The following is a 14535-nucleotide window of genomic DNA, read 5'->3' on the forward strand; positions in this document are numbered from 1 at the left end:
ACACACCGCACGGGTCCACGGCACGCCGCCCAATAACGGCCATTTTGACTCACACCGCGTTAATTTTCTGGGGGCTTCTTGTGGACCCACGCCGTAACTGCCCATAACAAAAAAAGTGCGAAGGCGTAAACCTACCTTTATTAGAAGTCCGAAATAATACACTTATGAGACTGCTTAGTGGAGAGTGGTCTCGAGTCTTTTACTCATGAAGTACAAATAAGAAGAAAACGTTTCCTAGAAAAGAAATTGCCGGACATTGATACTGAAGAACCTCTCCACTATATTTATGATATTTGTAGAACGAAAATACGCCAGGTTACAGATTTCTGAATTCTTGTGTGATTAATGACACTGTAGGATCAAGCCTTGACCGAGTAAAAGAGGAAATTCGTAATAAACCGGAAACAGCAACAAAATGTTATACATATCGAGAAATTTTAAATTGATTATTGCAGATTAATCGAGTGTACAGTGAGAATGTTTGCATACCAGACTATGTACGAACTGCCTCCACAAGAGTACGTATATTGTCCCACGATATACGGAAAGAGACAGGAAGGTGGAGTAGAACGCCAAGAGAGTTGCGAGTTTGTAATTGTGATTGATTCACAGACAGTGTAGAGTGAGCAAGCACATGTTTTAATTGAATTTTCAAGGTCAAGATCAAAGAGGCAGAAATTTAGAAATCTAAATTATGCGAACATCGACACACTGTTTGGAGAGGAAAATAACTTAATTGACCTGTGTCAGTATATATTTGAAGTGTTAAAGATTTATGCTGAAAAATGGCTGTGAGCCTAAGAAAAAAAATAGATAAATAAAATAAGGGTTATTCTTTATTTTGGTGTTGGTGTTTGAGGAGCTTGTTGTGATGTTCGATTAGTAGCTAGATATTATGAATGAGAATATTTTCCTTTTTACGAACAAAGTATTTTATAATGTATTGGTGAAATGAATTATTGTTATAGAATAAAAACCACTGTTTTGTGCAAACTAAATGTAAATATGGTATTACAACATGTGTAATGCTTTGTTAATAAAGAATAATAAAATAATGTTTCAATACATTCTATCGATGCTGGCTCTGACGACCATTATTCGGCTAATTTTCTCCCTAGTAATATATTTGCTTTCATTGTTCATTATATCCAGTAGACAGGTACTAATGTCATATTATATCCTTACGTCTGTTCAATGTATTTTTACCATTGCTAATATGATTTGTAATGCGTCTCCAATACAGTCATAAAAATCGGACAACCGAATTGTGTAAATCTGTCAGTGTGTGCAAAGGCATAGGGCGTCATTCACTGGAGTAGCGATTTGCCTGTCGAGAGTGACTTCGGGAGGCCATATTGAAAGGTCTCGGTCCAGCTCTTAGTACTACTATACTTTATTACTATTATATTTTTAATCTTTATTATTATTCTATTTTTATTATAAGACCTCATTTCACAGAGAAAAATTACCTTACGAAAACAGGCCTAAACACTCCAACCATTGTGGTCAAGGCCTAAGCATCTGCTCTTGGATCTATGCAGTGTCAAGCATAAATGGTTCCTGAGTAAATTACTCGACTTTCTTTGCATACAGTAGCGAAACACTAAATAAACAGTAATGTAGTGCTATCATTAAACACTATCATTCACAATGCACTTACACTTAGTAAGCACTCACACTTACATACATTCACTATACACTCACTGAATATTAATAAACATTTACCACACACAAACAACCACAAAACTTTAACTGAACCTAAACACTCACTAAACATTCACTGAATACTTACACACTAAACACTAACATTAAAAGACATTCACTAAACGCTCACTTAACATTCACAAAACATCCACTAAAACGCTAAATACAAAACATTCACATTCACTGAATACTTACATAATGAACATTCAATAACATTCACAAAACATTCATTAAACACTTTCTCGTAAACATTCGCTAAACGCGTACTACTCACTAAACCCTAACAATTCGCTAAACACTTACTCATGAAACATTAGCGATAAAAAAATTCCCAATCGCACTAATTTTTCATTTCTCTTGTTTTCTTTACATTAATGCTAGGTGATTATTTTTTTGGTCTAGTTTGCCCTTATATTTATTCATAATCTTCTTGAGAGAATGGAAATGTTCGAAATAACTTGGTGTGTGGAGAGGTTGTTTAAAAAATAGAGATCCTCTGTGTCCTCCCTCAGCCAGGTGTATTATATCTGACGAGTTTTACACCAGCCGAAAAAAATCGCCTATAGTAACAACAATAGTCATTCCTAAAACCGATAATATAAAAATGTATTCATGATTTCATTAGTATGAAAGTCAGTTGAAACCAAAAGAAGGTAGTCCTGCTTCGATACAACAAACCGAGTAGGTTATAGTGTAATTATTATGATCTGTACTCTGACTATAGCGTATATATTAATATGTATTACTATCTATTTAATGGGTGCGTATTACTCTATTTAACAAATGATATGTACATAGACATTTTACAGCAATAACTCTAATAATCATAAGAACTTACATTCTGCTTTACAGTGCCAGTCTTCCAGCCACCACTACATCAACGTTCATCATGTAAACAAAGCTAAAGCGATTATTATAATTGCAGTTGCTTGCTTGACAAAATAATAATATGACCAAATTATTATGGGCCTACAGATGACTGTTATCTATATGAAACAAATAAATAATATTTGTATTAAATAAATACAAAGGATATAGAAAGGATAAAAATATTTATGAATTATATCACGATAATGTATATGGGTCAATAGTGGCCTACTATACTAGTCTAGACATTAATTATGAGGGCTTGCCCTTGCCCCTGCCCACCTGTTAAGGTGCGTCATCAGGGGGTAACCACGCACTAAAATGTCTGTCATTACCACCGTAGTACTCTAGGATGTGCAGTGCTATTGTAGTACAAATTTTACTTGGTATCTCCAATTTTGGATGCAGATCCTGTCTCCCCCCCCCCAACTCGTTGTGGGGTGTCTGTCAGGGGGTAGCGACCCACTAAAATGTCTGTCATTGCCACCATAGTACTCTACGATGTACAGTGCTATTGTAACATAAATTTTACTTGGTATCTCCGATGTTGGATGCAGATCCTGTCTCTCCCTCCCCCTCCCAACTCGTTGTGGGTTGTTTGTCAGGGGGCAACCACCCACTAAAATGTCTGTCATTACCACCATAGTAGTCTAGGATGTGCAGTGCTATTGTAGTACAAATTTTACTTGGTATCTCCAATGTTGGATGCAGATCCTCTCCCCCTCCCCAATCGTTGTGGGGCGTCTGTCAGGGGGTAACCACCCACTAAAATGTCTGTCATTAAAACCTCAGTATTCTAGGAAATGCATTGCTATTGTAGTGGAAATTTTACTTGGTATATCCTAGGTTGGATCTATATCCAATTAACCCCCCCCCCCACCCTTTTCAGTGTGTCTGTCAGGGGGACCCACCCTCCAGAATGACTGCCACTAGTCATTCTATAATCAGTAGAGTCTGCAGATATGTTATATATTAGTTTCGTCTGGTATCTCATATATTGGATCCCAAAATTTAACAGGCCATTAGTGGTGCTTGTTAAGTAAGCCACCCATATATTTTCGGCAGACGGTCAGTTTCACAGTTTACAAGTCTACTCCTAAATACCAGTAGGGGTTGCAGTCGGTATCTCTTTCGTTGTATCTCAATGGTCCGGGCTTCAGGACTATGTATACTGCCTCTGTTGCAGATAACCCATGAAATCTAATTGAATTTTATTGATAACATTTCTGGCCGAGGTAAGACCTTTTTAACTGTCACAATAATATAAGATGGAACACTTGGTTCCATGATCTGGGTTAGACTGGATAATAAGGTAAAAGCATGTGGTGGGTTTTTAAGTCAATAATATTTTTAGGATTTCCAGTATCAAGGAAAAAGGTAAAAGTTTATATTTTCTAGCTGCTTTTACGACAAACCGTTTATCTGTTACTATTAATTATTAAAGTAATAATACTAGGGAAATCCATCATAATTGATTAAAGTTGGGACTTAGATTAATTTCACTTACTGCTGGTTCTATAGACATAGAGAGGAGAAATTGGACACCGAACAGCCAGAGCAGTCTGTGAAGTGCACTGGCTAGCGCTATTGCTTTCCGATCTCTCTCAAGTTAACAATGGCGCAAAACCCATATAACCTTATGGGAAACCCTGTACTCTTTACAACGCATTTTCTCGGATGTCCGTCAAAACTGTCAAATGATTTATGCACCATTTACTATATACAGTGTTTACTGTATACAGAAATAAAAATTATTTAATTTTGCTGGTAAATTTCTTCCACGGTTAGGCCATACAGTTTAGTAGATATGGCAACTACATTATGGTTATTTTCTCAGCCATCTTTAATTATTGGTAAATTATCTTTGCAGCATTCACCAAGGACAATATGTACTACATGTAGAAATAAACATTTAATTCTGTCTGCTGTAGTTTGTATACACTTAAGCAATATAGTTGACCAATTTGTTGTGCCGATCCACCATAAATTTCCAGTCCTGTTTTATTCTAGAGGCAGAACTAATTTTCATTTTTTATTCATGGGTCAAACTGATACAATATGGCAAAATAATGGTCATATCCAACACTGTCATCCCATATAAACTTCGGCCGGCATATAATATTAATATTAATAACAGCCTAGGTTCAATAACATACCTGTAAATATTGTGTACCTACCGTTGGTTGGGATGAGAAGTGAAACAAGCACATCTTAGACAAGGTCACAATTAGGGTTTCCAGTCTGAGCCTGATTTTGGACCCAGGGTTTCGGGAAATTTAGAAAATAATTCTGGGATTTCCCAGGAAATGCAAAGCATCTGAACCATGACAAAGAAGCTATTTGTACAGCTTCCATTGCAATTTTTATTAGGAGGTACATATTTAAAGCTGTGTAACATGTCACAATGATCCAACATATTTACTGCCTAACTTAGGCTAGCCTGTAACAAAAACTTCAGAATTTCACAGCTAGCCAAGACTTAACCTGTATTTCATAGTCTGTGGAGAAGGACAGATTGAAAAATCGGCATTCCTGAAGCTTACGCCAAGTTAGGCTACCTTTGCTTGGGTAAGGTTAGGCTAGGAAAGGCTCCTCTTGGTTATTTGTTGATTAACCCTAGTAGACTAGCTAGTTTGGAAAGTTTACTTTGCAAGCTATAACGTAGTGTGAATTTGAAGTTTTCTTTTAGGAAAAAATAATAATGGTAAAATTGAAAAATACGTGTTCTGGCAGATCAAATTCAGCAGAGTCCTCTCCATACCAGGTTTGAGAACTTTGGTTGATAACATGAAAATAACACTACCATAACATTTTATAAACACTTAAAACTGCAGCAGGCCTGAATTTAGGCCTCATGATACTAGCCTATTATATAGTATATTGTTGTACAAGTAGCAGGAAAAATTGTCAGACATAACCATAGTTATATAGACTGATGGCAACCTACATGCCAGTGATTTTTCAGGTAGATTTCAGCACACTGAACAACTTTTGTTCTAAACAATTTGTTATTTGGAGTAAACTTTTAGGAGCTGTAGGTGTGTACCACGGATAAACAAAGCCCCTGCTTTAATAAGAAACTTATTACAACATGCATTACATATTTTATACGATATAAAAGCAGGAGTGTAGTTGACTGCGATCTAACACACATTTAGTTGAGGTTATTTCAACACAGTCATAAAGAATATTCGTGAATGAAAATAGGACTTTTACTTGTGAAATGTGATCCCCTGTTCTTTTGTGAACTTGTTCTTGTAACTGATGGCCCAGCATTGGGTGCCAGAAGAGGCTTTTCTGCTAGTCTCCGCTAAGCGCTTAATAATGGCACCTTTACTTACTCTGTATTTTTTCATCTGTCCTCCCGCCTGTGGTGTTTGCGTATGGTAACACTGCGTCCCGGGCTCTAGATGTTACATTCAGCTTACATTCAACAATTATAATAATGTCCTATTTTGAATATTAACGGTGTAATTCGAATACAGTAAATTATTAAAACACTTTTCAATTGCAAATGTACACCCAGATATCCTTTTATTTACCTAAAACTTACTCATAGCGTAACTATTTAAATCCTGGGACACAGTGTTACCATACGAAAACACCACAGGCGGATGGACAGATGGAAAAAAAGAGAGTAAGTTGTCTGTCCATCTTTCCCTTCTATATCTATGGCTGGTTCCTCCTGAGTAGTACATTGTTCATTTACCATGCGGAATTGGTTTTGCAATTTTAACCCTGAAAGTTTCATAATCAGAAAAACTCAAATTACTATGGATTTTTCCCTGACAACGGAAAATTCTAGAGAACATTTGGAGGATGACCCTTTATTGCTTCTTACACAACACTGGCTTGTTTTACTTTGATGTATGTTTTGGTTATCACTCCTTTTATCTGAAGTATTCTTGTTCTAAAAATTATAATTATGATTAGTATATCAACAATTATTAGGATGATTACGAACTGCATTAGGATAAGCAAAATGATCGTTATTATGGTTATTTTTCACATTATTACACGTTATGAGAAGAGACGTGGTGTATACCAGAGTCAAAGTAATAGGGTCTGCTCAACTCGGCAGTGGGGGCGGAGCTAATACTGTGACGTCAGAAGAGTAACACTGCCCGTGCGTCTCCATTGAAATACTTAAAGAACCTTTAGTTTTTATACATTCAACCCATATCGCATAGTTTTTTTTTTTTTTTTTTTATAAAATTTTGACAGAATCTGTAAAGAGGTCACATGTTTGATGTTTTTTAATACCCATTCAAAGTATATAGGGTCTGCTCAACTCGGCAGTGGGGGCGAAGCTAATACTGTGACATCACAAGAGTAACACTTTGGTGCTTCTCCATTGAATTACTTAAAGAACCTTTAGTCTTTATACATTTAATCCATTTCACATGGTGTTTTTGATATAATCTTGATAAAATCTGTAAATAGGTAACATGCTTGATGTTTTTTTAATACCATTTCTCTCATTTAGTCACCAAGCCTTGTTTTATTGCACATAAAATATACCTACTACCAGTTTGAACACACAGCTACTCCAGCTTTCTTCATATATTTACTCTTTACTTATTTATTTACTTACCTATATACTGGTTTGCTGTAGTCTCTTCAAGTCCATTTTTTATAACATGACAACTCTCTCTCTCTCTCTCTCTCTCTCTCTCTCTCTCTCTCTCTCTCTCTCTCTCTCTCTCTCTTTCAGGTAGTAATATTATCAAGATTTTAAATAATTCTTAAGAAATGTATTTAGTTCTGTCACTGTGTTCTTACCTCACTTTGAAAAGCAACTTTTTTTATGCTAAAGGTTAGAATGATAGGTTAATTATATTTTCCAAATCTTCTTAAGAATACTTATTGTTATGCAATAAATACAAAGAAAATGTGGATAAAGGCAGTGTAAAAAATGGCAGTTGCATTTGCACGACTTGACCTCAAAAAAGAAAATAATATCAAAAGTATGAGAATTACATCATATACGATACAAGGTATCAAAGGAATAAATGATGAAGAAAATGATACAGGGAACACATATCCAGCAAATTTCTCATTAGCACTTCATATCACATAAATATACTTCCGAACACATAAGTTTACATATAACACAAACTGTATACATAAAGGTATTAATTATGCATACCTCAAACAATTAAAATATTTTCGAAAAAAAGTACAAAAAGTTATTCGTCAGTCTGAATGGATGTATCTGATGACGTTTCACAAGGGGCGGGGCTAGATTTCAGATCTCCCTTGAACGCTTAATTTTTTTTTTTTTATAATTTTTGCGTGCGTAGATAATATTTTCTGTGCGCAATTAAGGGTTTGAAAATAATTGTAATTGTAATGTGTCATATACCAATTGGAATGGCATTCTTTGTACTTTTACATGGTATAGGGCAAAATGTAATAAGATGAAAAATTATGTAAGAAAAATGTGGTAAATATTTACATAAAATTTAAAAATTTTGGTCCGTCTTTGACCTAGAATTCCTCGAAAATTTCTTAGTACACCTATCAATTTTATATATGCATTATATAGTAAATTTTATCAGCTTTCTAATCCATTTTTCATTTTCTTTCTATCATCATCCCTTAGTCAGTTACGCTACGAAACGTGAATGTATGTAGGTTGACGGATGAAGTAATTGCACATTTTTGTGTGCGTAGATAATTTTTCCTGTGCGCGCTTGTGGGTTTGAAATTAATCGTAATTGTAATGTGCTATATATAATTTGAAAGAGCATTCTTTGTACTTTAACGTAGTATACGGCAACATGCAATAAAAAGAAAATTCATATAAAAAAACGACATCGCAAAAATAGTTATATGAAAATGTTATCGTAAATATAGTTTCATGAAGATATGGTCCTTTTGTAACTGATGACGTTTCACAAGGGGCGGGGATAAGTTTTAGTACCGCCTCGTGAGCAGACCCTATTACTTTGACTCTGGTGTATACTACAATATTTAGTCCTGCAGTCGCCCTTGTAATAACCTTAACCTTAACAATATAGTTAAAACACTTCATATTTTGATTATTTGAATGAAGTACATTAACTTTTGGGGATTTTTTGTACCTGAACTGGATTATTTAACATATGGTTGTAAAGAATTGGATAAAGGGTGGGGTCTCAATCCTGAACCTTAGCAAATGCTTTTGAACTTATCTGTAACTTTAAATCTCACTAGATTTTTTAATCTAATTACCAAATTTTTCTCCTTCCACACTCATCGAACCATCGCATTATTTTGCAGTTTCACTGCTCCTGGCCAGAGTCTATTACCCATCTCTATCAAGGCATCCGGCACACGGTTAGGAGGGATACTTAAAATTGCTTATTTGAATTCCAAGATAAAAGCCGTGAATGTTAGAATAGGCATCATAGCTTGCGTTAACAATACTAAAAGGACCATGCCTAACTTTAATAATGCCCTTGTATGTTGTGATGTGTTAATACAGGTAATGTAATTCATAAATGGCGTGCACACCTACTTACAACGTGTATAGAATGTAGTATGTTGCCACTTTGTTCCCTTTTTGTTTTCATTTTGTGAAGGTGGTGCTTGATAAACGAGAGTGCCTATCAGGGTCTACTTATCTCATCGAAAAAATCCTCATTTTTTTTATTCAGAAATAGGTCTACATGACTGATCAAGGGGCGTGGCAATGGTCGGTGGCAGCATCACCACTCATGGCAGACATAAGAGTGTTCATTTTAATGCACTTTCTTGCAGTAGCAGTTGGATCTGGGGTAAGTAAGTTTTGCAACACGTATTTATTTCAATGTGAATCAGCAATATAATTATCTCACTGCAGAATAGAGAAGTATGAATAATTGCTTAGCACATTTTATTTATTGTCGACAGTAAACAAAACAGAGTCAACGAATCGTTGAAACTTATGGTAATGATTTGCCGGAACAACAACAAAACTCCATAACGTCATGTGGTCAGAATTGGGCTTGGCTGATATATATTATGGCTTACAGTGCAAATTCAGCGCTATTTTAATAAAGCTGAAGCTTATCAGAAATTCGTGTCTCATCTAAGATATAAATGAAAAATAATGCATTTCACTAATGGATCATAAGATTGTAGAGAGATGAAATAATTAAATCTTTGAGTGAAATATTCGAAAGCTTGTGTAACTGTTCAGTCATTACTAGTCTGATTCTTTATCCATGGGAGAATACTTTTCATGCAGACGGATGTTTAGCGTAAAAGGAATGAAGCTTACGAAAATCTATATAATTGCATATTTAGTGCGTTATTTCTATTTTATTTCTTTTTCTTTTGCACTTCAATTACTGCATAGCAAAATGAGACGTCACAATTCCCATACACTACTGATGTCTTGCGTGCACCTGAATTTCGTATTTCCTTCCGCAGGGGAACAAACACCAACCAGTTTTGAAGAATTTGTTGACACTGAAGAATCTTCAAAATGACAGGAAAATTTTGATTATGAAAGGGGAAGGAAGGAGCATAGAAATGCCTAACAAGCAACTGCCTCATAAATTCGATATTCCTTCTGAATCCGACAAACATTATTTTCAGAATATGACAAAACTCCCGATAAACAGAGCAGAAGGAGATCGCTTCGTCGTCCTCTCGCAACTAAAGAATCTTACAATTAGTGGACAAGCTACACGTCTATCAGGTACAGTTAATATAATCTTTAACATATATTCATGGATAACTCTTCTAGAACACAACAGAAAAAAAGCGTGTGTTAGCGTATGCTATCTTAATAATAAGAATGACAATTACTAGAAATTTGGCGTACAATCAACAGTTATAGTAAGTGATTTTAGCTTTTTTGTAATAAATTTGAAACGCATTTGTGGATGAATATTGAAACAATTTGTAAAATAGATTTATTTGTATTTCGAAGGTAAGTGAAAGCATAATTTGCTACTTTGCTAGCGAAAAGATACCCCAATACAGTTTTGTAATATTCCTTCATATGCCAGTTAGTATACTTCACGACCAAAAAATAACTGAAGACGTAAAATGCTGAATATTTTTCTCAGGTTTTAAGGTACTTTACAGATGCTGACTAATTATTTATTGACAGGCGCATCTAAATTAAAAAATTCCTTAAATGTGGCCGAATATATTTCCTTAGAATTGATGTTAGTGTTACCATAGATACTGAACAGTTTTGACAAATCTCTTGTCCCACTGAAATTGACAATATCAAACAGGAAAATCAGCTTCAGGCGAAACACTGTAGACAGAGTATTCCTTGCCTTGATGTGAATGAATTGAGGAGCCAAGAAAGATTGTTTTATTAATGTTGACTGCTATTACTCTGAATAATAATAATAATAATAATAATAATAATAATAATAATAATAATAATAATAATAATAATAATTGTAGGTAGATGGTATGGCAAATTTCCAAAGGACATGGAAAGGTATTCTGCTTTCGTTTATTATAGTCAGACGTTTCACTGCAAACGCAGGCGGTCATCGTCAGAGAAACACAAAGGTGGGCAATTATTTATAGCAGGAAGGATAGATTAATGACTGGCCAGGTCGCATCTTCATTGTCCATTTCTGCTTTGTGGGTCTTTGTTGTAAAGCCTACAGCAGGTGTACGGACCTTCGTGGCTTTGTCGATCAGGGATGATGGGATATTTCTGGTGGTGTTCCCTCAACTGGTATTACTGATGTAATGGTTCGCTCCAATGTGGGGATGTTTGTACTTCAAGTGTCGGTCGTCCGCTCCCGCACTATTGCTCTTGGAAGGATGCAGCAACCAAGGAGATCAGAAGGTCAGTACAGACTCATAAACAACTGGCTCTCAAACAAAATGGTTGAGCAACAAACAAGAGCCACAGTAAACAGTGGCATAGCAATGAAAATTTCATCAATGAAGAAGACAGAAATGGAGCAATAAAAGTTTATTGATTTCCAGAACCATGTGCACCAAAAATACCTGGAAGATGAAAAGGCCTTAAGAAAGATAGTAAAAGACAATGTCACTCCCGTAACAGAAGGTTAGAGAGCCCAAATAATAATTGATTACAAAAATATGAGAACCGGCCTACTCATCCTGAAGAATGAATACAGTGGCCGGTGGATGGATGCCGCCATTCAGATATATCAGGACAACTACCAAACTATCAAAGTTAAGTATATCTCAGTTTTACCAGACCACTGAGCTGATTAACCGCTCTCCTAGGGCTGGCCCTAAGGATTAGATATTTTGACGTGGCTAGGAACCAATTGGTCACCTAGCAACGGGACCTACAGCTTATTGTGGGATCCGAACCACATTATATCGAGAAATGAATTTCTATCACCAGAAATAAATTCCTCTGGTTCCGCGTTGGCCGAGCTGAGGATTGGTAGCCGAGAGCGAAAACCACTCGTCCAACGAGGAACTTACCACACTATCAAATTGCTGATAATACAGTTGATCGCACTTGAAATCGGATAGTTGATTATTACTACTTTGATGTGATTCGCCTGATTGTGGACATTTACTTTGATTTTCGCTTTCATCATATCACGTAGTCAGGCTACACAGGCATGCATGCATTGCAAGCGCTAGAAGCATTCGCCAGAAATGCAATACACTTGTTCTCTTCAAGATGCAGTAATATTCAGGGTTACTGGTTGAGCTTTTGTACATTTAGCATAAAATTGTCTACAAATTCTGGAATTTAGTGCTAAACCAGTCTGTATAACAATCCCCACCTCGCCATATTGGAGTGTAATCTATTAATTTTCTACGGTAATATCTTGATATCTATGACATTTGTTGCATTATGTTAAAGTAAATTTAGTAGTACACATTATTCAATCTAGTAATTTCTGTGTACATGATAATGCATTTAAAATAATTCTAAAATTATTAGTATTAATAAGACTGGCATTAATAATTGATCTGTAAAGATAAATGATTTAAATCAGCAAGTGTTTCTTTTTGTAATAGTGACTGATGTAAGTAAGTAATAAGCATGAGTTAAAATAATTACAATTTAAGTCCATTGTGTCATGGTGATAGATTTAATTCCTAGCAGACAGAGACTGGATAGCAAAGTGATAACGAAGACTTTGATACTTAGAAAGATATTAAATATACTAAGGGGTTCAACAGGCTTTAGTGGTAAAGTTCATTACACAACCCCATGGTAAAGACACGAAATCACTCAGTCTCAGTACATGGCATGCATGATTATTTCATTTGGTTCATTGGAAAGTGCTTTTCAAGAGCTTGTTATAAAATTTATTAAAATTTTTATAGAAAAATGAGGAAAAGTAGAGTAAAGATTCGAACCCAGATACATTGCATATCTGGATACCTTTACTTGAAACACTGCAGCACCGTTTTTTCTACTCGCTTAATTATATGCAGTTGAAAGGGATTTTCAAGAGGTTTCCAATGAGCCAATATGTATTAAAATCGGTGGAAAATTAAGGACGACAGAGTGAAAACGTGTCTGCAAGCTATGCTTTAAAGGGGAACTTATGGTTAATAGCCATTAAATTTCGTCAAACAGAACTTTTAATAAACTAAGAAATGAGCCATTGCTCAAATCTGTATGTAATCCCATTATTTTACAATTTAATTTCAAAGTAGCGCCGAGTTACTTCAATAGAGAGCGCCATTTCTCCTAGACTCGACCATGTTGCCATCTGGCGGATTAGTACCGATGACGTGGTGCTGCGGTCGCCTCAATAACGGGAGCAGGGAAGCACGCGTATTGTAGAGTATTCGTCCTCGGTATTGTCCTCGTGTTTTAGGTCAATTGTCATTCAAATAGCGTCAATTATGCCAACTTGTATGGCGTTTGGTTATGCCAATACTTTTGGCAAGTGTCCAAAAGGCATAACATTCCACAGGATTCCGTCAAATAAAGAAAAAATAAGTCGTTGGCTGATGGCTCTTCGAAGGGAGGATATTAACATAAAATCTTTTAACCTACGACGCAAACCACTGTCAGTTCAGACCATTTCTTGCCAACAGATTTAAAAGAAGACATTAGGAGCAGGGTATTAGGTATGGCTATGAAATTTATTTAAATAATATGTCTTGGGAACTTAATTTCCCTCTGAACAGACCACGGTACCGACGAAGATAGGGCGGCTATCTACCGCTATCTATACTATGGTGCCTCCACTTGTATGCATTTGAATTGAAATTTATTCTTGTCAATTGCCATGTGCGTGGTGTGATGTGGTGAACGACAGTTTTCTAAACGTGTGTGTGTGTATGTGTGTCCATGAATTGATGAGGGCTTTCACTTAGTCCTTTTTGATTAGTTTAGTTAATGGGGTTTTAGAATTTAGGGCTGTATATGCCTAACTAGGCATACTTCAGGCTACTTCTTTATTTACCATTTCAATCATATATTTTCAGCTGACAAAACAAACCAAAAAGGATGCTGTTCTCTCGGAATAGTTCCGCCTGTCTGAGCCGACCGCTACTTGACGTCACTCAACAGATGAGCCATACAATAGAAAATTAGTTGTAAAAAATAAGAAAACGCTCTTTTCAAAAATCTTTTTTCACCAGGGGTACTTAAAGAGAATAGTACTACAAATGGAACAGCTAAAATACAACCATAAGTTCCCCTTTAATAGCTTAATTTAGCATCATCTCCACCTTTTCCTATGGCGCTGCGCAGTGACAATCAGCGTCAATACATTTATACGCGCATGTCCATTCCATGTTTATAGTTCCATGGAACGAAACATTACATCAGTATTACCAATGGGGGAAACAACAGCAGCAACCCCCTATCATACCTGACCAGCACAGCCAAAAAGGCTTTACAAAGAACACCCCATGGCAAAAATCGGGAACTACCTAAACATTAACCTATCCTTCTGCTTTATTTTTAAATTATTGCCCACCTTTGTGTTTCATTCAATCTCTCTGACCATGACTGTCTGCATGAATATTGAAATGTCTGAGTAAAATAAACAACAGTAGAAG

At 35.8% G+C, this 14535-nt stretch overlaps 1 protein-coding gene across 1 annotated transcript in view; it reads left to right on the top strand.

Moving 5' to 3' along the window:
* LOC135198378 (suppressor of tumorigenicity 14 protein-like) overlaps positions 1-14535 on the top strand; it is a 173504-nt gene that overhangs the window by 21957 nt on the left and 137012 nt on the right. The window contains exons 2-3 of the mRNA XM_064225926.1: positions 9213-9332; positions 9970-10240. Coding sequence (XP_064081996.1) covers positions 9225-9332; positions 9970-10240 — 379 coding nt within the window. The 5' untranslated portion in view covers positions 9213-9224. The remainder of the gene's footprint in view (positions 1-9212; positions 9333-9969; positions 10241-14535) is intronic.

Source organism: Macrobrachium nipponense, chromosome 22 (genome assembly GCF_015104395.2).
Source record: "Macrobrachium nipponense isolate FS-2020 chromosome 22, ASM1510439v2, whole genome shotgun sequence".
NCBI lineage: Eukaryota > Metazoa > Arthropoda > Malacostraca > Decapoda > Palaemonidae > Macrobrachium > Macrobrachium nipponense.